Source organism: Mobula birostris, chromosome 2 (genome assembly GCF_030028105.1).
Source record: "Mobula birostris isolate sMobBir1 chromosome 2, sMobBir1.hap1, whole genome shotgun sequence".
NCBI classification, from domain to species: Eukaryota; Metazoa; Chordata; class Chondrichthyes; order Myliobatiformes; family Myliobatidae; genus Mobula; species Mobula birostris.
This window is the reverse complement of record NC_092371.1, coordinates 112,012,899-112,040,276: the sequence shown is the minus strand read 5'-3', so window position 1 is coordinate 112,040,276 and position 27,378 is coordinate 112,012,899. Positions and strand designations below refer to the sequence as shown.

General features: G+C 37.8%; 1 protein-coding gene across 1 annotated transcript in view; it reads left to right on the top strand.

The window, feature by feature from the left end:
* Positions 1-430: 430 nt before the first annotated feature.
* Positions 431-27,378, top strand: part of ppil6 (peptidylprolyl isomerase (cyclophilin)-like 6) — a 37,574-nt gene continuing 10,626 nt past the window's right edge. Inside the window, exons 1-3 of the mRNA XM_072246241.1 lie at positions 431-547; positions 14,880-14,975; positions 16,557-16,745. Of these exons, the coding sequence (XP_072102342.1) occupies positions 431-547; positions 14,880-14,975; positions 16,557-16,745 (402 nt within the window). The remainder of the gene's footprint in view (positions 548-14,879; positions 14,976-16,556; positions 16,746-27,378) is intronic.

Here is a 27,378-nt window from a genome sequence, read left to right as displayed (position 1 = left end):
GGTCCTTAATAATGGACTCTGCCTTTCTGAGGCACCACTCCTTGAAGACGACGGAGACTCCAAGATACTACAGAGGCTAGTACCCATGATGGAGCTGACTAATTTTCCAACTTTCTGAAGCTTCTTTTGATCCTGTACAGTAGCCACCTGACCCCATACGAGACGGTGATGCAGCCTTTCAGAATTCTTTCCATAGTACCTAAGAAAGGGGTTCGTACCCAGAATGTGATTTCAGGTGAGATAGGGTTTGTGACTATCTAGGTGCTGTTGTGCTTTGAATTGATTCTTTGCAGCAATCTAAATTACTGAATGTTTACTGGTTTATATTTTGAATATTCCCTGCAATATGAAACCTGTTTTCCTGAAACATTAGCTCTCCTGTTTGAAACTAGCTGGCGGGATTGTTCTCTCCAGAGCCTTGTTCTTCTCCATGGAAACTCCATGTCTGTTTACAAATTTGCCTTTCAGCATGGCTCCATCTTTACAGCTTGAAGTAATTGGCTGCCTCACACATCCAGATTTTTGCCAAGTAAAGTATACAGCAGAGGTAATTAAAATGTGCTTGGTTCCTTATTTAAATTTTGTCTTAAAGGAGATATAATTTATGAATTATATTGATTTACTTATTTATTTATTTCTTTTCTTTCTGTATTATCATGTATTGCATTGTACTGCTGTTGCTAAGTTAACAAATTTCACATCACTTGTTGGTGATGATAAAACTGATTCTGATTCTGAATACTAAGATCTTCTTAGTGGCAGAATACGTCTGCAGTACTTATCCTACTGGACGAAGAATTCAGATGCTTAGATTAATGAAGCAGTTAAGTTCAGTTAATCAATAAAATAAATTTGAGGCAGAAAGCTTGTTTCAGTAAGTGTTTCAAAGTACCAAGTTGTATAAAACTCTTCTCGATTCACTTAGTTAAGAATTCTGCCTAGCTATCAGGTTTATCCACGGAGGATTCCAGACTAAGTAGTGTGGTTAATGGTCTTCTGAAATGAACTTGCAACCACTCAGTTGTTCCACATCTGTGTTTCAAGAAGATGGCTCACCACTTCCCTGTTAAACAACAACAGAATGCTGAAAGGACATGGTGGCTCAAGCAGCAACCGTAGAAGCAAAAGGTTTAAGTCAACCTTGTGGGTTGAAATCCTGATGCAGGACGTGGACCCAAAGAGTCAGGAAGGAAAAGCATTTTCAATATTAGGGAAAGAATGGGGGAATGGGACTGAATGATGTGCTGTATATTGAACTGGTGAATGATCCCCCCTTGTACTAACTCTGCAATTTGTTTCATTGAGTGAGAACTAAGTATTATTCGGGATTTGAGGGATAAAGACAAAAAAGGATTGCCTTTATGTAGTGACATTCCAAGATGGTTTACAATTAATTAAGTAATTTTGAAATAAAAACCGAAAATATTGGAATTATTCATCATTTCAGACAACATTGTGTTGGAAGGGAAGCAGTTAATATTTCACCTGAACGGGGTAGGGACAGAAGAAATGCATTAAGCTATAGGGAAGGTAGGAGAGGAGTGACTTCAATAGGATAAAACCAGGGTGACCATAGGAATAAACTGTAAACAAGGTTGTGAGTCTCTTAGAGAGCAAGAACACAGACAGAACTTACTCAAACTACTCATATTCCCTCACTGACCAGATAAACTTGGTTTAAAGTGTATGCCCTTGGTGGCCCTGGTTTTACTCTGTCAGACATATCTCCCTCTTCCCCACCCAACCTTCAGCATTATAAACTTACTTTGTTTCCTTCCCTATTCTGACAAAGTGTTTTCAGCTGCAACATTACTCTGTTTTCCTTCCCACACCTGTGGCCTGACTTGCTGAAAATTTAACTTTAGATCTGTATTTTTGTTCTGATGTTCAAGTAATTTTGATGTGTGACCACGTTGTAATGAATGCCCATCCAGGTTATTAGCATATATCAAAAGGTACAACGTTCAGACTGATAGGTATTTCTGCATACTTCTCTTCAGTCGAATATATAGCTGTTTACTATTCACCAATTTTTTATTCATATTGCCTCTGCCTTTTTAATTGGGCACTGGGAAATACATAATTAGTTGAGCTTCCAACACATGGTCAGAGCAGATGTGAAAAAACATCTCCTCCTCGCTGACAATCAACATTGGTGCTCCTCAAGAATGCATGCTTAACCCACTGCTCTACCCTCTCTACACCCATGACTATGGGGTTAGGCACAGCTCAAACATTATCTATAAGTTTGCTGATAATTCAAATGTAGTTGACAGATTTTTTGATGGTGACAAGGAATCATACAGAAGTGAGATAGATCAGCTAGTGGAGTGGTGTCGCAACAACAAACCTGCAGTCAACATCAGTAAGACCAAGGAATTGATTCTGGACTTCAGGAAGGGGAAATTGAGGGAATATATACCTGTCCTCGTCAGGGGATCAGCAGTGGAAAGGATGAGCAGTTTCAAGTTCCTGGGTATCAACATCTCTAGAGATCTATCCTGGGCCCAGTATATTGATACCATTACAAAGAAGGCATGACACCAGCTATATTTCATTAGGAGTTTGAGGAGACCTGGTATGTTACCAAAGACTCTCAAATTTTTACAGATGTACTGTAAAGAGCATTCTAACTGTTTACATCACGATCTGATATGGAGAAGCCACTGCACAGGATCAGAAAAAGCTGCAGAAAATTGCAAACTCTGCCAATTCCATCACGAGCACTAGCCTCCCCATGCCCTTTCCTCATTGCTGCCATCAAGGAGAATGTACAGGATCCTGAAGAGGCACACTCAACATTTTAGGAATAGCTTTTTCCTCTCCGCTCTCAGACTTCTAAATGACCAATGAACCCATGTACTGTACACTAACTCACTATTTTTTTCTCTTTTTGTTTGCTCTCCTTTTGCACTAGTTATTTAATTTTAATACACAGTATATTTCTTCTTGTAATTTATTGTTTTTTGTTATGTATTATAACATACTGCTGCCGCAAAACAACAATTTTCATGATATGTGCCAAAGATATTTAACATGATTCTGATTCATGGTTGAACAACCTTCTGTCCGATGTCTCAATAATAAAGGGAACCTAGGGTAGAGGCTGGAAATGTGTAAGTAATATTGAGAGAGGTGGACATGAGCATAATATTCAAAAATAGTCATGTTTTACTCTTGTATAAATATTCTTTCTCCCCCTTCCCAGCTTCTAATTTGTTTGCTGATATTCACAATATTGCATTTCAAAGATGTTATAATACAGATTTGACTACAGGCATTAATGACATAATTAGCTGAAGGTTTAATGTTATGGTATGTTGAGTCATTCAAATTTTAGACTTTTGGTCTCTTGTTTCTATAAATAATATCAGTGCTGTTGCCATATTCTTATAATCGCCTCCTGGTGTTAAATTCAAGGTAAAATCATTATCAAAGTACATAAAGTAAATGTCACCATATACAACCCTGAGATTCGTTTTGTTGCAAGCATGCACAGAAAATCCAAGAAGTACAATAGTCATTGAAACCCACATCAAACAGGATGGACGACAGCCAATGTGCAAAAGACAACAAAATGTGCAAATGGAAAATAAAAATAACAAATAGATAAATAGATAGACAAGCAAGCAATAAGTATAGAGAATATGAAGAGTCCTTGAAAGTGAGTCTATAGATTGTGGGAACAGTTCAGTGACGATGAAGTTGAATGAAGTTATCCCCTCTGGTTCAATAGCCTGATGGTTGAAGGTTCCTGAATTTGGTGGTGTGAGTCCTGAGGCTCATGTACCTCCTTCTTGATGGTAGCAGTGAGAAGAGAGCATGGCCTGGGTGGTGGGGTTCCTTGATGTCATATGCTGATTTCCTGCAACAGCATTTTGTGTAGATGTGCTTAAAGGTGGGGAGGAGTTTACCTGTGATGGACCGGGTAAATCCACTACTTTTTGTAGGATTTTCTGTTCAAAGGCATTGGTGTTTCCATACCACACTGTGATGCAACCAGTTAGTATACTCTCCACCACACATCTATAGAAGTTTATGAAAGTTTTAGTTGTCATGCCAAATCTTTACAAACTTCTAAGGAAGTCGAGTCACTGCTGTGCTTTCTTTGAAATGCCATTTATGTGCTAGGCCCAGGATAGATCCTTTGAAATGATAACACTGAGGAACTTAGAGTTGCTGACCCTTTTCGCCTCTGATTCTCCAATGAGGACTGGCTTAAGGACCTCTGGATTCCTCCTCCCGAAATCAATAATCAGCTCCTTGGTCTTGCTGACATTGAATGAGAGGTTGTTGTGGCACCACTCTTTAATTATGAGCAGATGTGCTGTCTAAATAGGATATTTTATAAAAATTCAAGGGTATTACAGAGAAAGTACAGCATCAAAGGCATAAAATGTGCACACTGCACAGAACAAGTGCATTTACACAAATACACCAATATGCTTTGAGTAGATGCTTGTGGCTCATACTCTTTGTTTTATTTTAATATTGTATTGAATGCAATCAATGACCGAATCCCCATGATCTTCTTATAGTGGGAACTTAACAGATTCACTACCCTCTGAGAGGAAAAAAGAATCTCATTTCAGTCCTTAATGGCCTCCTAATTATAGATTGGTGAGGGAAGGCATCCTCCCTAGGAATCACTTTCTATGTGACTCCATTGTCCACTCGTTTCTCCCCACTGATCTTCCTGCCACTTTTCTCTGCAAGCAGGACAATTGCTACTGCTACACCACCACCATTCAGGACTCCAACAGTCCTTCCAAGTGAGGCAATACTTCACCTGCAAGTCTGTCAGATATCTACTGTATCTGGTGCTCCCAGTGCAGCCTCTTCTACATCAGTGAGATCCAATGCAGATTGGGAGACCACTTTGTCAAGCATCTCTGCTCTATCCACCACAGATGGTGAGATTTCCTAATAGCCACCCATCAAATTTGATTTCCCATTCCAAAATGTTGATTGATGGCCTTGTCTATTGCCCCAATGAAAGCACACTCAGGTTGGGGGAGCAACACCTCATATTCCATCTGGGTAGCCTCCAATCTAATGGCATGAACATCAATTTCTCTAATTTCTGGTAATTTCAGCCCCCCCCCCCCACTTTCTCTCTTTTTCCATTTCCCATTCTGGCTCCCCTTTTACCCCTTCTCTTCACCTGTCAATCACCTTCCTCTGGTGCCCCCTCCTCTGATTTCATCCATGGTCCACTCTCCTATCAGATTCCTTCTTCTTCAGTCCTTTACCTCTTCCACGTATCAGCTCCGAGCTTCTCACTTCATCCCCTACTTCCCTCCACCGTTGTTCACCTATCATCTGCCGGCCTGTACTCTTCCCCCTCCGCCCAACCTCTTATTCTGGCTTCTTCCCCCTTCCCTTCCAGTCCTGATGATGGTTTATTTCTCTCCATAAATGCTGCCTGACCTAATGAGTTCCTCCAACATTTTGTTTGTGTTGTTCTCTGTGTCTACCCTGTCAAGTCCTCAAAGTATTTTGTAGAGTGAAGAAGCCTACTCATTCTGCCAATTCTTCAACCAGTCCTTTTAATGCAATCCATCTCTAGCAAGTATATCCTTCTATAGGCAAGGAGACTCATTCATATTGTATGCAATACTCCAGGTGTAGTCTCACTAAGACCTTGAAGAATTGTAATAAGTTATTCAAAATCCTGTGCTCAAATCATCTTGCAGAAAAAAATAACAATTGCTTTCCTAATTGTGAGTTGTGCTTGCGTGTTAGCTTTCAGTGAGTTAAACACACAACACATATACAGTTGAACATCAACATTTCTCAATCTTTCACTGCTTAAAATGATACTTTGCCACTTGTTTCTCACTCACACAGCTTGTCTATATCCCCTTGTAGCCTCTTTGCATCTTCATCACTACTTGCACTCCTGATTTGTTTCATGTCACCAGCAGTTAGAAATGACCTGCTCAATCAAATTAAGTGCTGATCTCTTTAGTAACCCATTATCCATAACCTGCCAATAGCAGAAGTACCTATTGATAGTATTATTTACTTTCTTTCTTAAATCCACAGTAGGATATTATTGTTACATTCTATGTATTCTAAACTTGTTCATCGATCTGTGCAGGACCTCTTTAAATGCTTTCTAAATATCTAAAAACACATCCTCTGGTTTCCCGCTCATCCAGTCTATTAGATAAATCTTCGAAGGTCTCACATTATTTTTATTTTATCCACTTTTGATTTGGCTTTCTTTTATTGTCTCCCACTAGGACTCACCTCTTCTTTGTTCTTGATATCCACTTTGCTGTCAGCATTATCCTCTGAGCAGAATAAAACATTTCCATGAATGAAATACATTAATGTAGGAGGAAGGGCTGGATTTATCTTGGGGTGGGTTAACAGGTCAGCACGACATAGTGGGCTGAAGAACCCGAACTTTGCTGCAATATTCTATGATAATGAATGCACATTCAACCTCCCCAACATAGGACCTTAGGCAACATGAAATTGTGCCAAGAAAAAGTACAAGTGTTTTCTATCAATACAATTAGGCTACAGTGAACTAATTATGAGATTAAAAGTATGATTAGTAAGATATTTAAACAGCCTGTATGAGCTTAATAACATTTTAGTATTAATAATTATGGCATAATTCAAAAAACATGGAAATTGTATCATCAAACAGCATTGTGGATGAACAAAATTCTGAAAATCAAAAGAATTACTGTCACTGCTATATTAAACACTAACTGGCATTGTAAATTTTTAACTTGAGTGCACATCTCGTATTCTGGTCAAGCAGCATCTGTGGGAGTGGTGGGTGGGGTGGGATCTGGGCTGATACTACTCAACCTACTGAGTTCCTCCAGCAGTTTGTTCTTTAATCCAGATTCCAATATCTGCTGTCACTAGTGACTCCATCTTTGTTTTTAAAGTTATGTTTGAAAGCAGTTCTGTATGATTTGTGAGAATATTTGATGTTATTCTCTGTTATTCAGTGCCTTAAAGGGAGGAAAGTAATGCTGAAGATGAATTTGCAGTGACATCACAAATGATTGATTGTGAACTCTGCTTGATCATGGCATGTGGTATCTTCCCCACCACAAGATAAAATGGTGTCTGTGAAATGCTAGTTGTTCAATTTATAAATGTTGCCAATGTTTTTTGTTGGTAATCTGTAAGTGCCCTCTAGAAGCTGCTTATTGTTTACATAAGTAACTAAGAATGGATCCCCCTTTCCAGCTAGAGGTGGTGGGGCTGCTGGAAGATTCAAGATTTCATACTGTGACAGTAACTGCTAAGGTGATTTGATTTCTGACTGATTTGTTTGATTCAAGTTGAGCTACAATCCATAAATACTAAATTGCAATTGCAAGAGGGAATAAGGGATGAAGAAGGTATTACAAATCAAAACAGCAATTTGTTTTACAAAGATATATGTACAATTCATTTGAACTACTATTTGCTGTTAAAAGATAAACTGAAGGAATGGAGTTGACGGTTTGTGAGGTTGTAGCAGAAAAAAGGATCTGTATCAGTGGATGCCAAGAATTTGAGATTTGCAAAAGCATAGTAGATTTCACGTCATGCAGGAATTGACAATCATTCGGACAAATTGTTTCCTGTTTCTATATTTCTTTATCTATATACTACTAAAACTCTCATGCACTGTCTGTCTGTTTGTGACCTCCAATTAGTGCAAACGGTGCATTACAGCGGCACTTTTTTTGGCTAAATCAAATTAAAATGCACTAACCTACAGAATGCAGGCAAAGTTCAGGGTTATATATTCCTATAAAATTGCTCATTCGCCAAAAATCAACAGGTTGGCTTTCACCCGAGAGTCGATCGGCCATCATGGAAATCGGGACGTGACAGCCCAATGCATGCGCATGACCAGCCTCAGCAGCGACACCTACCGGAGCAAAAGGCAGGGCAGCTCTATTTCAAGGGGTCACATTCTGATAATCACCATCAGCATGTGCAGGATTGGAACAGATTTAATTGCCACTCATCAATAAGAGATAATTAAATCTCATTGTACTGACGTGCTTTCAGACACCCATAAAACCCTTTGCTACAGTCAAAGGACAGCGGTGACTATATCACGTCCATTTAGGAGAGCACCAACCACATCATCAAGAGTAATCAGCATCCTTTGGTGTTACTGCTTCATATCTTCTATCCAGCATTAGGGTAAAAAAAAATGGTCAGCCTAATTATGCTGCATGGAAGGGGAAGGGGGACATTATGGTCAAGAGATGATGCCAAACGTCATTGGGAAGCGGCAAGGAGAAGGAGAGAGCAAGAATTGGATGAGGCTAGGGCCACACGACTCCAGGATCAAAGAGTCAGGACAAAAAAAGATGAGAGAAGAAGAGACAGAGGAGGAGAGGCATGCATGTCTCCAGGATCAGAAACAGACAACAAACAGCAGAAGAAATGAAGAGACGGGGTATGAAAGGGCTGCACGTCTCCAGAATGAAAGGCACAGAAGGAGGAAAGAGGAAAAGACAAAGAGGCTAAGAAATGCATGTCTCCAGGATCAGAGACAAAGAACCAACAGCAGAAGACATGATGCCATCAAGTGTCCTTCGTTAAACAAGGAGGAGCTATATTTGCTTTGCTTCACATCATTCTTCTTTAATAAACTGAGGTTTTCTACTTCAGTTTCCAAAGCAAAACGATGCCAATAGCATTCAGGAAAATTTAATGTTTATTCTGGTCACATCAGACTGCACTACCCTTCTGTCAAAGGGTGCCCCAACGGGTCACCCCATTGTCTAGTAACAAATAAATTCATATTGGCCCATCAGGTCTGTCAGCTCACACAGCAATCTCATTCCTCCAGTAGTTTTCTCTGCAATTAATTCTCCCCACATTCCTATCAATTCTCCCAAATACTATCACTCCCCTACACACTAGAGGCAATTTGTGGTGGCCAATTAACTACCAGCTCACAGCACACTGGAATGTGAAAGGAGATAAGATCACCTGGGGAAAACTTCTGCAATCACAGAAGGAATATCCAAACTCCTCACAGATCACACCAGAGGTTAGGATTGAGCCTGGATTTCTGTAGCTGTGAGAAAACTAGCTGCACAAGATTGGTAAATAATTCAAAAACTATGGGACACCAACTAAAAACCTGGAAGCTATAAGTATAATCATGTCGCACAGAGCAGGAAAAGACAAATTCTATAAGATGATCACAGGCAACTAAGGATCCAGCTGGACATAACACATCATATTCCACCTGGACTGTCTCCAACCTGATGGCATCAACAATGAATTCTCAAACTTTCAGTAACCACTTTCCTTCTGTTCCTTTTCCCTTATTTTTCATCTTTATTTTTCCTGATCTAACTGGCCCATATCTTTTTGTGTTGCTAAGGATTCAGTAGCAAGGAATTGTTTCTATTAGTAGGAAGGTCAAGAACAGACAACACAAATTAAAAGTAACTCAGATAGATCCAGGAGTGACAGGAGAAAATTCTTTATATAGTTATGATCTGGGAGTACGCTGCCTTAAATTGCGGTGAATGTAATTGAACTGTGTTTTTCAAAAGGAAGTTGGATGAATATTTGAATTTAAAAAGAATATAAGGCTCTGGCAACAACACTCTCTGAATTTCTTGACAAACAGCCACCAAGAACTTGATGGACCAGCTTGCTTCTTGTGCTCTAATGATTTTGATTCTGAGTCTCTTACTAACTTTGCGTTATTCCTTACAGCAAAAGAGGGTAAAGCATAGGGTTGTGGTGGCATTAGAGAGTGTTCAGAAGAGATTTAATGGGTGGTGTTTCCTGGTATGGAGAGATTCAATAGGTAGGTTTTATCTTTACTGGAACGTTGGTGGCTGATGGATGAATTTATGGAGGTTTATGAAATCATAAAGGGCATAGATAGGATAAATACTTTTTGCTAGGCTGGGGAGCCTTGAACTAGAGAGCACAGGTTTAAGCTGAACAAGGGCAAATTTAAAGATCTGATGGGTAACCTTTTCACACAGAACTCTTACCCCTCCCCCCAACCCCTACAGTTGCCGACGGCCCTGTGATTTTGGTTTCTGAGGCTGATGTGAAATCCTTCAGGAGGGTGAATCCACAGAAAGCATCTGGCTCAGGTGGTGTATCTGACCAACTACTGAAATTCTGTGCTAATCAGCTGGCTGGAGTGTTTACAGACATCTTCAACCACTCGCTTCGCCAATCTAAGATACATACCCACCTATTTTAACCAAGCATCAATCGGTGCCCAAGAAGAACATAGTGACCTGCCTCAATTTTTGTCCAGTAGCACCTATATCCACTGTGATGAGTGCTTTGAGAAATTGGTCCTGGGGCATTGCAGCTCCTGCCTGAGGAGTGATATGGATCCACTACAATTTAGCTCTGGAGCACCTGGCCAATGAAGATGCACACATCAGGATGATTTTCGTTGATTATAGCTCAGCATTCAATACGATCAAAACTTATCACTAAGCTCCAAGACCTAGAGCTCAATTTCCTCACTTACAAACCCCGGTCAGTAGAAATTGGCAATAACATCTCCTCCACAATGACCATCAGTGCAGTGATGATACCACTGTTGTTGGCCAGATGGTATCAAATCAGAGGAGGGAAGGAGATTGAAAATCTGGCTGAATGTGCCACAACAGCAACCTCTCACTCAGTGTCAGCAAGACCAAAGTTGACTACAGGAGGAAGAAGTTGGAGTTCCATGAATCGGAGTCACAGTTCTCATTCGGGGAATGGAGATGGGGAGGGCCAGTAGCTTTAAATTCCTTGGTGTTAGCATATCAGAGGATTTGACCTGGGACCAGCTTGTAAGTACCTTCACAAAGAAGGTGCCTCTACTTTCCTAGAAGTTTGCATAGTTTGGGCGTGTCACCAAAAACTTTGGCAAAGTTTCTATAGATGCACATTGGAAAGTATCCTAACTAGTTGCATCACAGCTAGGAAACACCAATGCCCAAGAATAGAAAAGTCTACAGAAAGTGGTGAATACCACAAACATTGTCACAAGAAAGCAGCATCCATCATCAGGGACTCCCACCAACTATAGGTAGACTTGGTTCTCCTCTTGCTACTGCCATAAGGAAGGAAGTACAGGAGCCTTAGGTCCCACACCACCAGGTTCAGGAATAGTTAGTAGCCTACAACCATCAGGCTTCCGAGCCATCATGGGAAACTTCACTCACCACAATGCTGAAATAATTCCACAACCTACAGACTCACTTTCAAGGATTTTAGAACTAAGGTTCTCATTTTTTTTATATATATTGGCACAGTTTGTCATATTTTGCATAATGGTTGTTTATTAGTCTTTGTTCATGCATAGTTTTTCATAAATTCTATTGTATTTTATTTTCTGTAAATAGCTGCAAGAAAATGAATCTCAAGGTAATATATGGTAACATAATACATAATATTTGTTACTTCATTTACTTTAGGGTAGTGATTATCTGGAACTTCCTGCTAAAGAACACCATAGATGCAAATATAATTACAGTGATTAAAAGGCATTTGGACATGGATAGGAAAGGCAAAGAGGGACGCAGGCCAAATGGATTTAGATTGATCGGTCCTGCTGGCCGCTCCTACCCCTAGCCTTTCCGAGGGCTACACTTTTCCGGCTCTGTGGGGTTGATCAGCCTGGAGGCCTGGGTGCTAGAGTTGTCCTGTAGGGCAGAGAGGGTGACATGCAGCAACAAGCCTCAGGTGCTAAACCCTAAAGCTCTGAAGGTTTCTAACAAAGACATTTTGATCTGTTAGTTTAAGTAATTAAGACCTTAAAATTGTTTTTTAAATAATAAATGTACTTAATGATATTTCTATGACTGGAAATTAATTAAAACGTAAAATACTATGAAGAAAAATAAAGAAACCACATTGTTATTTACTATTTTACTCAAGTTTGACAAGACAATTTATGCCAGACGTGATGGGCATCGTACTGAGGAACTGGTTGTGAAGTACATTTGGTTCTGGACACCTGGTGAGTCCAGTGGTAGGGTAGGAGGTCAGAGTTCAGTTGCACCATCACCTGTCCTTCACTTTGTCTCCAATTTCCATGCCCCAGTACGGAGGTGTAGAAGTGGGACTTGAGTTGACCCACGAGAGGATGTGGTCTGCACTTCTCTATACACCTGCCAGTCTGAGATGAGATGAGTATAACCCTGTCCATTCAGTCAGGAAAAGGAACTTTATAGATATAATGGAACTTTCTTTCAAAAATGGTGTAAGAGAATAATATTTAGACCACAAGACCTTAGGAACAGAATTAGGCCATTTGATGCATCGGGTCTGCTCCACCATTCCATTATGGCTGATTTAATATCCCTCTCAACCTATTGTCCTGTCTTTTCCCCGTAATATTTGACGACCTTACTGAAAGAGAACCTATCACCTCTGCTTTAGACATATCTAGTGACTTGGCCGCCACAGCTGTTTGTGGCAGTGAATTCCACAAATTCACCACCTTCTGGCTAAAGAAATTCCTCCTCATCTCTGTAGTAAAGGATATCCTATTTCGAGGCTTTGTCCTCTGGTCCTAGACTCCCCAACTATAGGAAACATACTCTCCACATCCACTCTATATGTCCTTTCAATATCTGATAGGTTTCAATGAGATCCCCCCTCATTCTTCAAAAATCCAGCAAGTATAGGCCCAGAGCCATCAAATGCTCCTCATATGTTAACCTTTTCTTTCCTGGGATCACTCTTGTGAACCTCCTCTGGACCCCCTCCAATGCAAGTACATACTTTCTTAGGTAAGGGGCCCAAAACTACATTCAATACTCTAAGTGCAATCTGACCAGTGCATTTTCTGTTAAGGTAGCAGCATGCTCATACACAGAGGCTTCAAAGGGACCAACCAAAGGTGTTAATGTCTTTTATAAGAGTACTTTTTATGATCACAAACCCCTGCTGGATATAAGAACTTAAGGTACTACAGGTCTACCCTCCGTCTGCCACAACAGACAGGATCTCCTGGTTGCCACCCACTTCAACTCTGCTTCCCACTCCCATTCAGATATGTCCATACATGGCCTCCTGTACTGCCATGATGAGGCTAAACTCAGGTTGGAGGAGCAACACCTCATATACTGTCTAGGTAGTCTCCAACCCCTTGGTATGAACATAGAATTCTCCAATTTATGGTAATTCCCTCCCCCTCCCTTCCCCTATCACTATTTCACTCTGCCCCCTCCCCCGGCTGCCTATCATCTCCCTCACGGTTCCGCCTCCTTCTACTACCCATTGTGTTTTCCCCTATTCCTTCTTCACCTTTCCTGTCTATCCCCTCCCTGCTTCCCCTCCCCCACCCCTTTATCTTTCCCCTTACTGGTTTTTCACTTGGAACCTACCAGCCTTCTCCTTCCCACCCTCCCCCCATCTTTATAAGGCCTCTGCCCCTTCCCTCTTCAGTCCTGATGAAGGGTTCCGGCCCGAAACGTTGATTGATCATTTCCGCGGATGCTGCCCAATCTGCTGAGTTCCTCCAGCGTGTTGTGAGTGTTGCTTTGACCCCAGCATCTGCAGAGTATTTTAGGTCTACCCCATCAGTGAGTTACTCGTTGGCAGAGAAAGTGAAGGAGCTGGACTTGATGCAGACCGTGTTACTGCTTGCTACAGAGAGGTGTTGGAATCAGTGTGCAGTCTAACAGCGAGTGATTGGCTTAATCACTTTCCTTTGTAATGTGCAATGCTGCAAATCCGGTTCACTAGTTTATTGGCAGAACCGATGGGGGAAAGCTGCATGGCCTCAGTCGTAACAAAGACTAGACCTCAAGCTGCAGTGTCACCTGTTTGCAGCCTTCTAGGAGAGAGGTGTCGGAGGCTTTGTGGCATGGTGGCAATGCTGCTCTCCAGTATTCACTCGGCAGAAGACAAGCTGTATCATGTTCAACTGCTGCAAAATTCATGGACTCAGGAACTTGAACTATTTTTTTTAGTGTGACTATATTTTACTGATATCTGATATGTTCTATATAGAAATGCCTTGTTCTTTGTATGACTTTTGGTACTGTGTTTTACACCTTGCCCCAGACTAAAGCTGTTTTGTTTGGCTGTATTCAGGGGTATTCATGTTTGGTTGAATAACCATTAATCTTGAACTTCAACTGATAAAACCTCAGCATTACATCCTTGGTTTTATATTCTAATCCTCTTAAAATCAATGCTAACATTGTATTTGCCTTCTTTACCATGACTCAACCTGCAAGTTAGAGAATCCTGTGCAGGGATTTCCAAGTCCTTTTGCACCTCTGATTTTTGAATTTGCTCTCTGTTTAGAAGAAAGTCTATGCCTAAAGCCTTCTACCAAAGTGCATGACCAGATACTTCCCATACGCTATATTCCATCTGCCACCTCTTTGCCCATTCTCACAATCTGTCTTTCTGTAGACTCTGCTTCCTCAACACTACCTGCATCTCCACCTACTGTATCTTTGTATTGTCTGCAAAATTGGCCACAAAGCCATCAATTATCATCCAAATCATTAACATATAACATGCTAACTGGCCTGTAATTTCCCTTCTTCTGCCTCCTTCCCTTCTTAAAGAGAGAATTACATAGACATCTGGGCACACACTTTGGGAGAGATACTTCTCCAGAAGAACACAGGTGACAATAGAAAGCATTTAATCTTAAGGATAGGTTGTGTTAACATTATTGGTCATCTAGCTGAGTTTTCTATTATTGAATTTTATAGTGTTGAAATAATTATTTCTTAAAAATCTGCAAGAAGTGAACATAGCCATAAAATTAGACCAAGATAAATCTGGTGGTAATCTGGATGCTTTCTTCAAAAAAGGTATTGGAATGTATGGAAAAGTGTGGAAAAATAGGCTGAAAGAAAAAAAATAAAGTGTAAGTTATTCTTTCTACATAGGTGCTGAGGCTGACATTTCCTTTACGGTTGGCTGAGCCAGTGATACGGCCACTTTTAGAATTTGCATGGGATACCTACCTGGCTGAGATGAAGAAGGTATTCAAGGTTTTTTTTTATTATTTAAAAAAACTTTTAAGTATGTATTTGTGTCAATAGAATACCTATTATTTGTTTGGGAGCGACTGCCTTTCTAAATAATGATTTTTTTCCTTATAGTCTTGCAAAATTAGAGCCCCTAAAATGCACAGTTCAGTCTGTGATTTTTAGCAGGATTGCAGTGAAGCAGCTTGTTGGTCGACTGAAATCCAGATTTACATTGTCCTGCCTGATAGATGGGAACTCTGTGGGATGAGTAAATGGTGGAGCTTTTCCAAGAGCTTGCAAAGTTACAAGTTCCTAACAGCATAGCATCACAGCTGCTAACGGCTGAAAAGTTTAGAATGCCAGACTGTCAAAGGACCAAAGGCATAAAACACAATTCAGGGTCAAATTGTGACCTAAAATTCCAGGAACAGGTGCATTTTTAAGTGACACACACAAAATGCTGGAGAACCTCAGCAAGTCAGACAGCATCCATGAAAATAAATAAGCAGCTGATGTTTTGCTCCTAGACCCATCTTCAGAACTCGAGTTTATAGAGAATGGTGTGAAAACAAAAAACACCCAGTGGGCGGCAGTTCTGTGGGCAAATGAGAGCGGTTAGAGGAAAATTGATACACTGGTTCAAGCTGACAGGAAGGCAACAGTGACTCAAATAATCGCATGTTACAACAGCGGTGTGCAGAAGAACATCTCTGATTGTGCAAAACATCTAGCTTATTTTTACATATTCTTTAAACCTTATTTTTACTGGTTTATGGGAATAAGTTCTCAGTAATTTCCAGACATTGGGAAGCTTGATCAGTCAGTCTAAATTTCCATTTGTAAGAGTTGACAAAGAGCCAGCCTTTCTCTCCACTCACCTGGAGAAGTTGATGGGTCATTAACACTCATTATGCATGAAATTGAAATCATATTTTGAGTTGGGACATCATACAACTGGCTCATCACAAGGAGATACTACTTAATGACCAAAAGTAGGGATTAAAAAAAAATGCTGATGCTGGAAATCTGAAACTAAACAGAAAATACTGGAAGCTCAGGCCCAGCTAGGCAACATCTGTGGAAAGGGGAAAGAAGTTTATGTTTCAACAATCACTGAGTTTTTTGTCCTGAAGCATTAACTATATATTTTCCCACAGATACTGTCTGAGCTGCTGAGTGGTCCCTACATTTTCTGAATTTAGCCCTAAAGTGGGAACTTCTACAGATGCCACTTCTAAGGATTCTTCAGGCATTTATAACATCTTCAATTTGATCCATATTAAAATCAGTTAAAGCCGTACAGTCAGAGCAGTTTGGGCTCAGATGTATGGACAATCAGATTCAGGTGTATGGATGGGTGCCATGCACTGATCCTGTAATCCTGGATTATCATGATCCTTTTGAGGTATCTTGGGATAATTAAAACATTTGATCAGAACAGGTAGATGGGTAGAATGGCCAACTGTAATTTTGTACAATTTGTATTATATGAAAAATATGTTATTAGGATGGTTCCCCATTAGCACAGTATCTTACTTTAGTAGAGCACTAAGCACTAGAGGAAGTTTTGGTGTAATTATTCTTTTTATACAGCAGAGAGGAAGTGATATCTGGGGCTTCAGTTCTTGCGTCGTGTGCTTTCTCAATGGTCAGCTCCTTGGTGATGAGAAAGATTTCCTGGAGTGGGCATCTGCTGAGTTCAGCTACATAGATTACAGACCTAAACCGTTGTATGAAGCAATAGCCAGTGATTTTTATTCAAAATACTTGAAGGACACCAAGGTGAGTCCCAGTGTTTCCTCAGCATGTTTAGGTGAGATTCTTGAGTAAGTCATTCATGTGCTCTGTTCATATGTCAATTAAGATGAGTTTAAAATTAATGAAAAGGAGCCTGAAAAGGTTGAAAATATGTTGAACTTGCAATTAGTAATGATAATAGCGTCTGTAAACTTTTATATTGAACAGATGGAACAGTGCATCCCAGACCTGCTTTTGTTTTGAGTTATTGGCTTTGGTGTTTATGTTGCATTCTCATCCTGTTCACTGTTTTGGTTTCTTTGACCAGCCTGTAAATGTTTTCCAAATAGTCCTTTACCTCTGTAATATTATTCATACATGTATGGCAGTTTTTTAAATGAATTAAAAAAAAATAGGCATCCGTTAGTCTTGTGAGACCATGGATTTGCGCCTTGGAAGGTTTCCAGGGCGCAGGCCTGGGCAAGACTTTTGGAAGACCAACAGTTGCCCATGCTGCAAGTCTCCCCTCTCCATGCCACCGATGTTGTCCAAGGGAAGGGCACTAGGGCAGATACAGCTTGGCACCAGTGTCGTCACAGCGCAATGTGTGGTTAAGTGCCTTGCTCAAGTGCCTTGCTTAATGAATTTAAGCTAAAGGTATTTTGGTTATTGGTACACTTTTCAGAACCTTGCCAAACCCTGATCAATACTGGGATTACTTATGTAGAAAAAAAAGTGAGAGAAAAAAAAATTACCAGTGGCTGGCAAAAAATATTGAAAAATAGACAAGTAGAAAACAAGAGGTAAAAGGGGGAAGCAGAATTTTTGTTTTCCAAAATTAATGAAAATAAATACTGTGGAAACTGAAAATCCTAAAATGCTTATTTACTTGCACTGAGACTAGGGTGCATGGTTGTCAGCAGTACAAAGATTGAGTATCAGGAAAAAGAGGACTCACCGGCCAGGATTTCAGTCTGTGGAGAGAACTGTCAGCTCTCAATTAAAGGTGGAACTTAATTTGATAGCAAATATTCCTAGAAATCCACTGAGAACACTCCTTCGCAGCCTCATACCCATAACAAACCAACCCATAATTATCTTGACAGTCAATAGTACATACTAGGCAGAGCACTTTGTTTTTAAGTAGAAAATGGTTTCCCCAGATGGCATTGTTATGGAACACCATATGACCTGTGTAGTACTTCCTCAGCCTTGCACCTGACAGGTCAGTATTGAGCTGAATGACTCTGCGACAATATTTGGCCATGGTTCTGCACTGTTGACTAACTCCATACAGAAAAAATCAGAATTTACCTTGGGACGATTCTCCCAGATAGAATTTCTGGGAATCACTGGAATCTCCATGGTGAGATAAAACAAATCCTGTTCACAGCAAGATTTTGAAATACAACCTTTAAAGTAACTAGGGTCACATTTATCATTGTAATCCTCCAATCCTATTCTGACCTCATTGTCCTTGGCTTTCTGCACTCTTCTAATGATGCATAAAGTTAAGCTTGAGCATCAGCATCTCATCCTCTGACGAGGCACATTTCACTATTCTGGAATCTGCAGTTTCACACCCTTCTTCAGCATTTTCTGCTTCACTGCCTTAATTGTAAGATCTGAACAATGGAGAGAGATCTTATTTGGTGGATCCTGGTGACTTTGCAATCTAGAGGTTTGGAAGTCAAGAGTGGGGCATAAAACTTATTGCCTATAGACATTACAAGAACATCAAAAAAGAGGGAGAACAAATAAGTTATGGCCACCTTATACAAAAACTACTATAGCTTCATCTAAAAAGATTACAACTACCCAGTGATAACAATTAACTTATGAAACAGCCAGATTCAAGTGGTGTGACACCTGCTGCAGAAAACCTAAGAAGCTTCTAGAGAAATACAGAAGCAGCTATACTGCAACGACTAGAAAGTTACACATATATTGATAATTACACAAAAATATAAGCTACAGACAGCTGTAGTTAAACTACAGACAAGTAACAACTCTGCACCCTAATCCAACAATGTCAAATGTCTCCTGTTAGCCTGCAACCTTAATCATTTGTGATAGCAAGAGCAAGTTCCAAGCCATTTCTAGAATGCCAGGTATTTTACCTTTGCTCAATTCAAAGTTCAAAACTTAAAAGTATATTTATTATCTTTTCCAATATGTTTATTAATTTCTACATAGAAGAATACAGAGTACATGAAGATATATATTATAAGTCAAAAAAGATAAAATAATACCAAATACATTAAATTTGAGTCACACTTGCAATCTCATTACCCTATGTTCATGTAAATTAAATTAAATCATTATATTGAAATGTGATAATTTTATTATACAAAAAAAGAAGAATCTAAAGCCACTACCAAGATCAAAGCTGTTTGGTAAAGAAAGAAAAAAAGGAAAAAAATCATTATCACATAGTGAAATATGTTATTAGCCAACATCTGTACTTTAACAGCAAATCAAAGGTTTTGAAAATAGTTCAAAAATGGTCTCCACAGTGTAAGAAAGTCTTGGCTAAGTTCAGAAATTGAACAACGGATCTTCTCTAAATTTAAACATGACATAACATCACATAACCATTGAATGTGAGTAGGCGGGACGACATCCTTCCATTTAAGCAAGAGCACCCTCCTAGCTATAAGAGAAATAAAAGACAAAATATGCAAATTAGATGTCTTCAAAATAATATCTTTTCCTCCAACAATACCGAATAAGGCAGTCAAAGGGTTAGGCTTAAAATTTACTTTGAAAAGTACAGAGAAAGCTTGAAATACTTTCTTCCAGTATTTTTCAAGACTCGGACATGTCCAAAACATATGAATTAGTGAAGCTTCTCCATTGTTACATCTATCACAATAGAGAGATATATCTGAATAAAAATGAGATAGCTTATCCTTAGTCATGTGGGCCCTATGGACCACATTAAGTTGTAGGAGAGTGTGGCGGGCACATAACAATGAAGTGTTAACCAATTTAAAAATTTCATTCCAAATTTCCTCAGAAATTGAAGTCTGGGGGACGTCACGTGATGACGTGGGATTGAGACGTGTAAATCCAGCTCTCCCGCAACAAATCAGTACAGTACCGTTTAAACAAAACAAAGTTAATAAATATTTTCTGAAAACTATTTATAAACTTTGTAAGACTACTTTACGATATGCCTCCTAAACCGCAACAAAAGAAGTCTGCTGTTGCGAAGCAGCCGTGAGAGGGGAAGAAAAAAGGGCCTACTGCAACGATGGAGCCTCGGACTCAGGTTGGATCTCCTTCGGTAGAACAGGGAGCAATGGCGGTGGTAACGGGTTCTTCGAAGAAGACACCGGAAATGCGCATGTGCAAAGAAGAGCGCATGCGCAAATCGACACCGCAAACTACAAGAACCGACAGCCACTGCAATTGAAAATGACTCAGAGTCAGAATTGGATTCTGCAGAGGACACAGATGAAGAAGAGGAGGAAGAATTGGAAGCGATTGGAAGTAAAGGAGATGATAGAGACATAAGAGAGGCTATATTGCAATTAACGGCTGAACTAAGAAAAGTAAGAGAAGAGCTTAGAGATATGAAGATGTGCTATAATAAAGTTATGGAAAGACAGGACAAAATGGATAAGAAGCTTCAAAAGATGGAAAGAGCAATGGGGCATATGAATGATAGAGTGGAAAAAACAGAAAATGGTCTGCTTGTCTGGAACTCGGAAAGAAATCGACTCTTGGAGAAAGTGGACATGTTGTAAAATTTCAGTAGACGTAATAATATTAAAATTGTTGGTCTTAAAGAAGGTACGGAGGGAGAAAAACCAATAGAATTTTTTCAAAAATGGATCCCGGATGTTTTGCAAATGGAAGAAGAGGTTCGACCAATTGAAATTGAGCGGGCACATAGAGCTCTAAGACCAAAACCAAAAGATGACCAATATCCACGATCGATTTTAATAAAATTCTTAAGATTTCAAGACAAGGAAAGGATTCTACAGGCAGCTGCTCGAGCTGCCAAGGATAGAAAAGGGCCATTGATAATTAAAGGGAACAAAGTTTTTTCCTACCCTGATATAAGTTATGAACTTTTGAAGAGAAGGAAGAAATTTAATCCAGTGAAAAAAACCCTATGGGATCATGGTTATCAATTTACACTGCGTTATCCTGCAACCTTGAAGATTTTTTTGCCTGGTGGAGAAAAAAGATTTTTTGATGACTACCAGAAAGCAGAGCAGTTTGTGCGAGATTCTCTGAATGTTCACCAGATACAAGAACAAATCCAGGGGAGCGAGATAGATTGAAGATGAAGATTGGGTTAAAAAATGGACTTGTTGGATTTTTGAAGCTGGATGAATGTATAAATATATCATTAATTATACAAGGGGGGTAAGAAAGGTTAAAACTGGAGGAATATTAGTTGGGAATAGTAACATTAATCTTGCCTATATATATATAATTTTTTTTGTTGCAGAGGAGCTGGAAGAAGCACTGATCGATTGCTACGCTAATTATGTGTGCAAGCGTGGCTTTTGCCACGACTCGTAAAATGGAGGAGGGTAGTGTTGTGTATCTTTTCATTCACAACATTAGTGGGGGGGGTATTTTGTTTTTTCTTTTTTTGTATTCTTTCTATCTTTTCTTTTCTTTTTGCCTGGAAGGTTGGGAGGGAAACACATTGCAACATGGTGAAGTTTAAAGAGATTCCCCAAGGAACTATGAGAGTTGAGAAGATAAGTAATGTTTTAGATTGGAGTAACTTTGTTAAGAATAATGACTAATTTATTGAATTTTTTGAGTTTTAATGTTAATGGGCTTAATGGACCAGTGAAAAGAAAAAGAATCTTAACACATATTAAAAAAATGAAGATAGATTTAGCTTTTTTACAGGAAACGCACCTAACAGAAACAGAACATCAGAAACTAAAAAGAGATAGGGTGGGAAGTGTTGTTGCGGCTTCATTTAATTCAAAAGCGAGGGGAGTAGCAATTTTGATCAATAAAACGTTACCAATTAGAATACAAAATGTAATAACTGATTCTGCGGGGAGATATGTGATTATACATTGTCAACTTTTTTCTGAATTATGGACTTTTATGAATATTTATGCACCAAACGAAAATGATGCAAAATTCATACAAGAAGCTTTTCTGAATTTGGCGGATGCACATGAAAAAATATTAATTGGAGGAGACTTTAATTTTTCCTTAGACCCAGTCTTAGATAGATCAACCAAGGCTGTTATAAAATCGAAGGTAGTAAATTTAACTTTATCATTGATGAAGGATTTAAATTTGATTGATATATGGAGAAAAATCAATCCTAAAGAAAGAGACTATTCGTTCTATTCCCATAGACATAAAACTTTCTCAAGGATAGATTTGTTTCTATTATCAATGCATATTCAACACAGAGTGAAAAATATGGAATATAAAGCAAGAATATTATCAGATCATTCCCCTTTATTAATGACAATAATAATGGCTGATAAGGAAGAAGTGGCTTATAGATGGAGATTTAATTCAACATTATTAAAACGTCAAGATTTCTGTGATTTTATGAAAAAGCAGATTCAATTTTTTTTGGATACAAATTTTCATTCAGTGGATGATAAATTTATATTATGGGATGCGATGAAAGCATATCTTAGGGGCCAGATAATAAGTTATACGTCTAAAATTAAGAAAGAATATATGGCAGAACTAGATCAATTGGAAAAAGAGATTACAAAAATAGAAAAAGAATCTCAAAGATATATGTCAGAAGAAAAACGAAGACAACTTGTCAATAAGAAATTACAATATAATACGCTTCAGACATATAGAACGGAAAAAGCAATTATAAGAACTAAACAAAGGTATTATGAGTTAGGTGAGAGAGCACATAAAATTCTTGCCTGGCAGTTGAAAACAGAACAAGCTTCCAAAACAATAAATGCAATTAGAACAAGGGCAAATAAAATATCTTATAAACCTCTTGAAATAAATGAAACTTTTAAAAATTTCTATTCTGAATTATATCAATCAGAATCCCAAAATGATGTTAATGAGATAGAAAGGTTTTTATCACAAATTTCTCTTCCAAAATTGAATTTGGAAGAACAGAAGGGATTAGATATGCCTTTTACATTAAAAGAAGTTGAAGAAGCTTTAGGATCACTCCAAAGTAATAAATCTCCAGGATAAGATGGTTTTCCACCTGAATTTTATAAAAAATTTAAAGATTTATTATTTCCTCTTTTTATGGAACTAATACGTCAAGCAGAAAAAATACATAAACTTCCAGAATCTTTTTCAACAGCTATTGTAATAGTATTGCCAAAAAAAGACAGAGACCCTATGAAACCAACATCATACAGGCCTATTTCTTTATTGAATACGGATTATAAAATAATAGCAAAAATTTTATCGAATAGCTTATCTAAATATTTACCAAAATTAATACATATGGATCAAACAGGATTTATTAAAAATAGACAATTGGCAGATAATGTAACCCGGCTACTCAGTATAATTCATTTGGCACAAAAAAGGGATGAGAAGAGTATAGTAGTAGCTTTGGATGCAGAAAAAGCATTTGATAGATTAGAATGGGATTTTTTATTTAAAGTATTAGAAAAATATGGGTTAGGAACATCTTTTATAAATTGGATTAAAACTTTAAATTCTAACCCTAAAGCTAAAGTAGTGACAAATTCTCAAATTTCAACACCATTCCAGTTAAAAAGGTCAACTAGACAAGGTTGTCCATTATCACCTGCTTTATTTGTACTGGCGATAGAGCCATTAGCAGAACTAATCAGAATTGATCCAGATATTATGGGTTTTAGAGTTAATCAGGAGGAATATAAAATTAATCTTTTTGCCGATGATGTTTTGATCTATTTGACAAACCCACAACATTCGTTACATAAGTTATCTTCTAGATTGGATGAATATGGGAAGGTATCAGGTTACAAAATAAATTGGGATAAAAGTGAAATTTTACCTCTTACTAAAGGAGACTATAGTCAATGTCGATTAGTAACCCAATTTAGATGGCCGGTAAATGGTATAAAGTATTTAGGTATAAGACTTGATAATGATGTAAAGAATTTATATAAATTTAATTATTTACCACTGTTGAAAAAAATTCAAGAAGATTTTGACAAATGGATGATACTACCAATAACATTAGTAGGTAGAGTCAATGTTGTAAAAATGAATATATTTCCTAGATTACAGTATTTGTTTCAAACATTACCAATACAATTGCCACAGAAATTTTTTCAAGAGTTAAATAAATGTGTAAGAAAATTTCTTTGGAAAGGTAAAATGTCAAGAATATCATTGGAAAAATTGACATGTAAATTTAGGTTAGGAGGGTTACAACTTCCAAACTTTAAAAACTATTATAAAGTAAATCAACTTAGATTTATTGCATCTTTCTTCGATGATCAAAAACCAGCATGGATTAAAATAGAACTAGATAAGATAGGAGAAAATAGACCTGAAGATTTTATATATAAATGGGAATCTAAATGGATACGGGAAAAGAAAGAATCTCCTATATTAACACATTTGATTGATTTATGGAATAAGATAAATGTTAATAATGAAACACAGAAATCTCTATTAGCTAGGAGACCTTTGTTTCAAAACAGACTTATTCCTTTTACAATGGACAATCAACTTTTATATAATTGGTACCAAAAAGGGATTAAATTTATAGGAGATTGTTTTGAACGAGGTATATTGATGTCATTTGAACAATTAAAGGATAAATATAAAATATCTAATAATACTTTCTTTTGTTACTTTCAATTAAGGGCTTACTTAAAAGGTAAGCTGGGTCAAACAATGTTTTTGCCAAAACCTAATGAAATTGAAATTTTAATTCAAAAAGGGAAAATTAAAAAATTTATTTCTTGTATGTATAATTTGATTCAAGAACAGATAATTAAACAAGGAACCCATAAGTCAAAGCAAAAGTGGGAAACAGATTTGAATATTAATATTGATGAAACAAATTGGTCAAGACTCTGTCTTGACAGTATGACAAATACAATAAATGTTCGACTTAGATTAGTACAATATAATTTTTTACACCAATTATATATTACACCACAAAAAATAAATAGATTAAATTCAAATCTATCTGATAAATGCTTTCGGTGTAATCAAGAAATTGGTACTTTTTTACATTCTACTTGGTCTTGTTTTAAAATTCAACCCTTTTGGCTAAATTTAAGAGTCTTATTGGAACAAATTACTGGAACTCAACTTCCACATAACCCTGTATTATTTCTATTAGGTGATATTGAAGGGATAAAACCGAAACTTAAATTGAATAAATATCAGAAAGGATTTATAAAAACTGCATTGGCAGTAGCTAAGAAGACTATAGCAGTTACTTGGAAATCTGATTCGTATTTAAGTATGAATCGTTGGAATAATGAAATGGCTAGTTCTATTCCACTCAAAAAAATTACTTATAATTTAAGAGATAAATATGTAACATTTTTGAATATTTGGCGCCCTTATTTACAAAAGATAGGATGGCATATTTAAGTGCTCCGATAAAGACCTTGGTCCCTTGGGGAAAGTAACGAATAATTATACCAAATTTATTTTGAATCCCATGGAACATGTGGAAACCTTCCAACACCCAGGTGGTTCTTTTCTTTTTTCTCTCTTTCTTTCTTTTTAGGTAGGACTATATATATGGGGGGGGGGGGTTAAGGGGAGGGGGGAGGTAGATTTTATCTTTTCATATATTCTTTTTGAAAACTCAATAAAAATCATATTACAAAAAAAAAAGAAATTGAAGTCTGTAAATCTTATTCCCAGAGATTTAAAATTTTGTCTAAAGGAGCATTTCTCATTCCGAGAAACATGTCATAAATATTGGATATTGAACCATTATGAAAAGGTTTCAAATTAAAAATTACATCTAATAAATTCTTATTGGGACTTTTAGGAAATGTATATAATTGAGATCATAGAAAGTCTCCAATTTGTAAATATTGAAAAAAGTGGGTTTTTTAGTAAGCTATATGTAGCTGACAATTGCTGAAATGAAAAGAGACTTCCTCCAACAAACAAGTCCTGAAAGCATTTAATACCCAATCTATCCCATTTTTTAAAAACTAAATCGGTCATAGAAGGTTTAAAAAATATAATTATTCACGTTGAAGTTTAAATCGTTTGGAATTCTGAAAATTAGTAAGAACCCGAGCAGAGGGAGATAAATAAAGTAATTTAATCCATTGAATGAAATCAGGCCCAAAATTAAATTTTTATAAGGTTTTAAATAAATAATTCCATTCAACCTGATCGAAAGCCTTCTCAGCGTCTAAGGATATCACACATTCTGATATCTCCTTAGAAGGAGAATAGATAACATTTAATAAATGACGAATATTGAAATGGGAATATTGATTTTTAATAAATCCAGTCTGATCGTCAGAAATGATAGATGGTAAAATATTTTCAGTCCTACGAGCCAGAACTTTGGATAGGACTTTAGTATCAACATTAAGTAAGGAAATTGGTCTATATGAAGAGCATTCAGTTAAGCTCTTATTCTTTTTAAGGATAAGCGAAATGTAAGTATTTATTATCAAAGCACATGTATGTCACCATATACAACCCTGAGATTCATTTTCTTGTGGGCATACTCAATGAATCCATAATAGAATAATAACCATAACAGAATCAATGAAAGGCTGCAGCAACCTGGGTGTTCAACCAGTGCGCAAAAAACAACAAATAATGCAAATTCAAAAAGAAAGAAATAATAATAAATAAATAAGCAAAAATATTGAGAACCTAAGATGAAGAGTCCTTGAAAGTGAGTTCATAGATTGTGGAAACATTTCAATGATGGGGTGAGTGAAGTTGTCCCCTTTGGTTCAAGAGCATGATGGTTGAGGGGTAATAACGATTCCTGACCTTGGTGGTGTGAGTCCTGAGGTTTCTGTACCTTCTTCCTGATGGCAGCAGCGAGAAAAGAGCATGTCCTGGGTGGTTGGAGTCCCTGATAATGGATGCTGCTTTCCTGCGTCAGTGTTTCATGTAGACATCCTCAATAGTGGGGAGGGCTTTACCCGTGATGGACTGGCTATATCCACTACATTTTGTAGGACTTTCCATTCAAGGACATTGGTGTTTCCGTACTAGGCTGTGAAGCAGCCAATCAATATGTTCTCCACTACGCATGTATAGAAGTTTGTCAAAGTTTTAGTGCCTTTGGAGTGTTGGGACGTCTGCCAGGAGAATGGTAGATCACTGCCATGTAGTACATTGGTATGGTTCTGTATACTATCCTCCCACTCTCCCTAACCCTTCCTTAGCTCCTTCCCTCTCCTTCATCAACTCACTGAAGCAATTCCATCCTGAAAAAATTTGTTCGGTAACTTCTCTCAAGCACCATGAATAGAAACCACGCTCAGTTGTTGGTGTAAATTTTAAAAGTGGGCTCCCCTAAACTGTGTGAATTATGTTAATACTGTGGCACTTAAACAACAGGCTAGAGACTCTCCAGATTTGATCCCAGACTTAAATGAAAAATCTGAATTTTTTGGAATCACACCTAAAGTTTTGTGTGCATATATACATTGGATTCATCAATAGTTTATTGATAAATTCTGAGGCTGCCAACCTGCTTTATTAATCTAGTCAACCTCTAGCAATTTCAACATGTTTG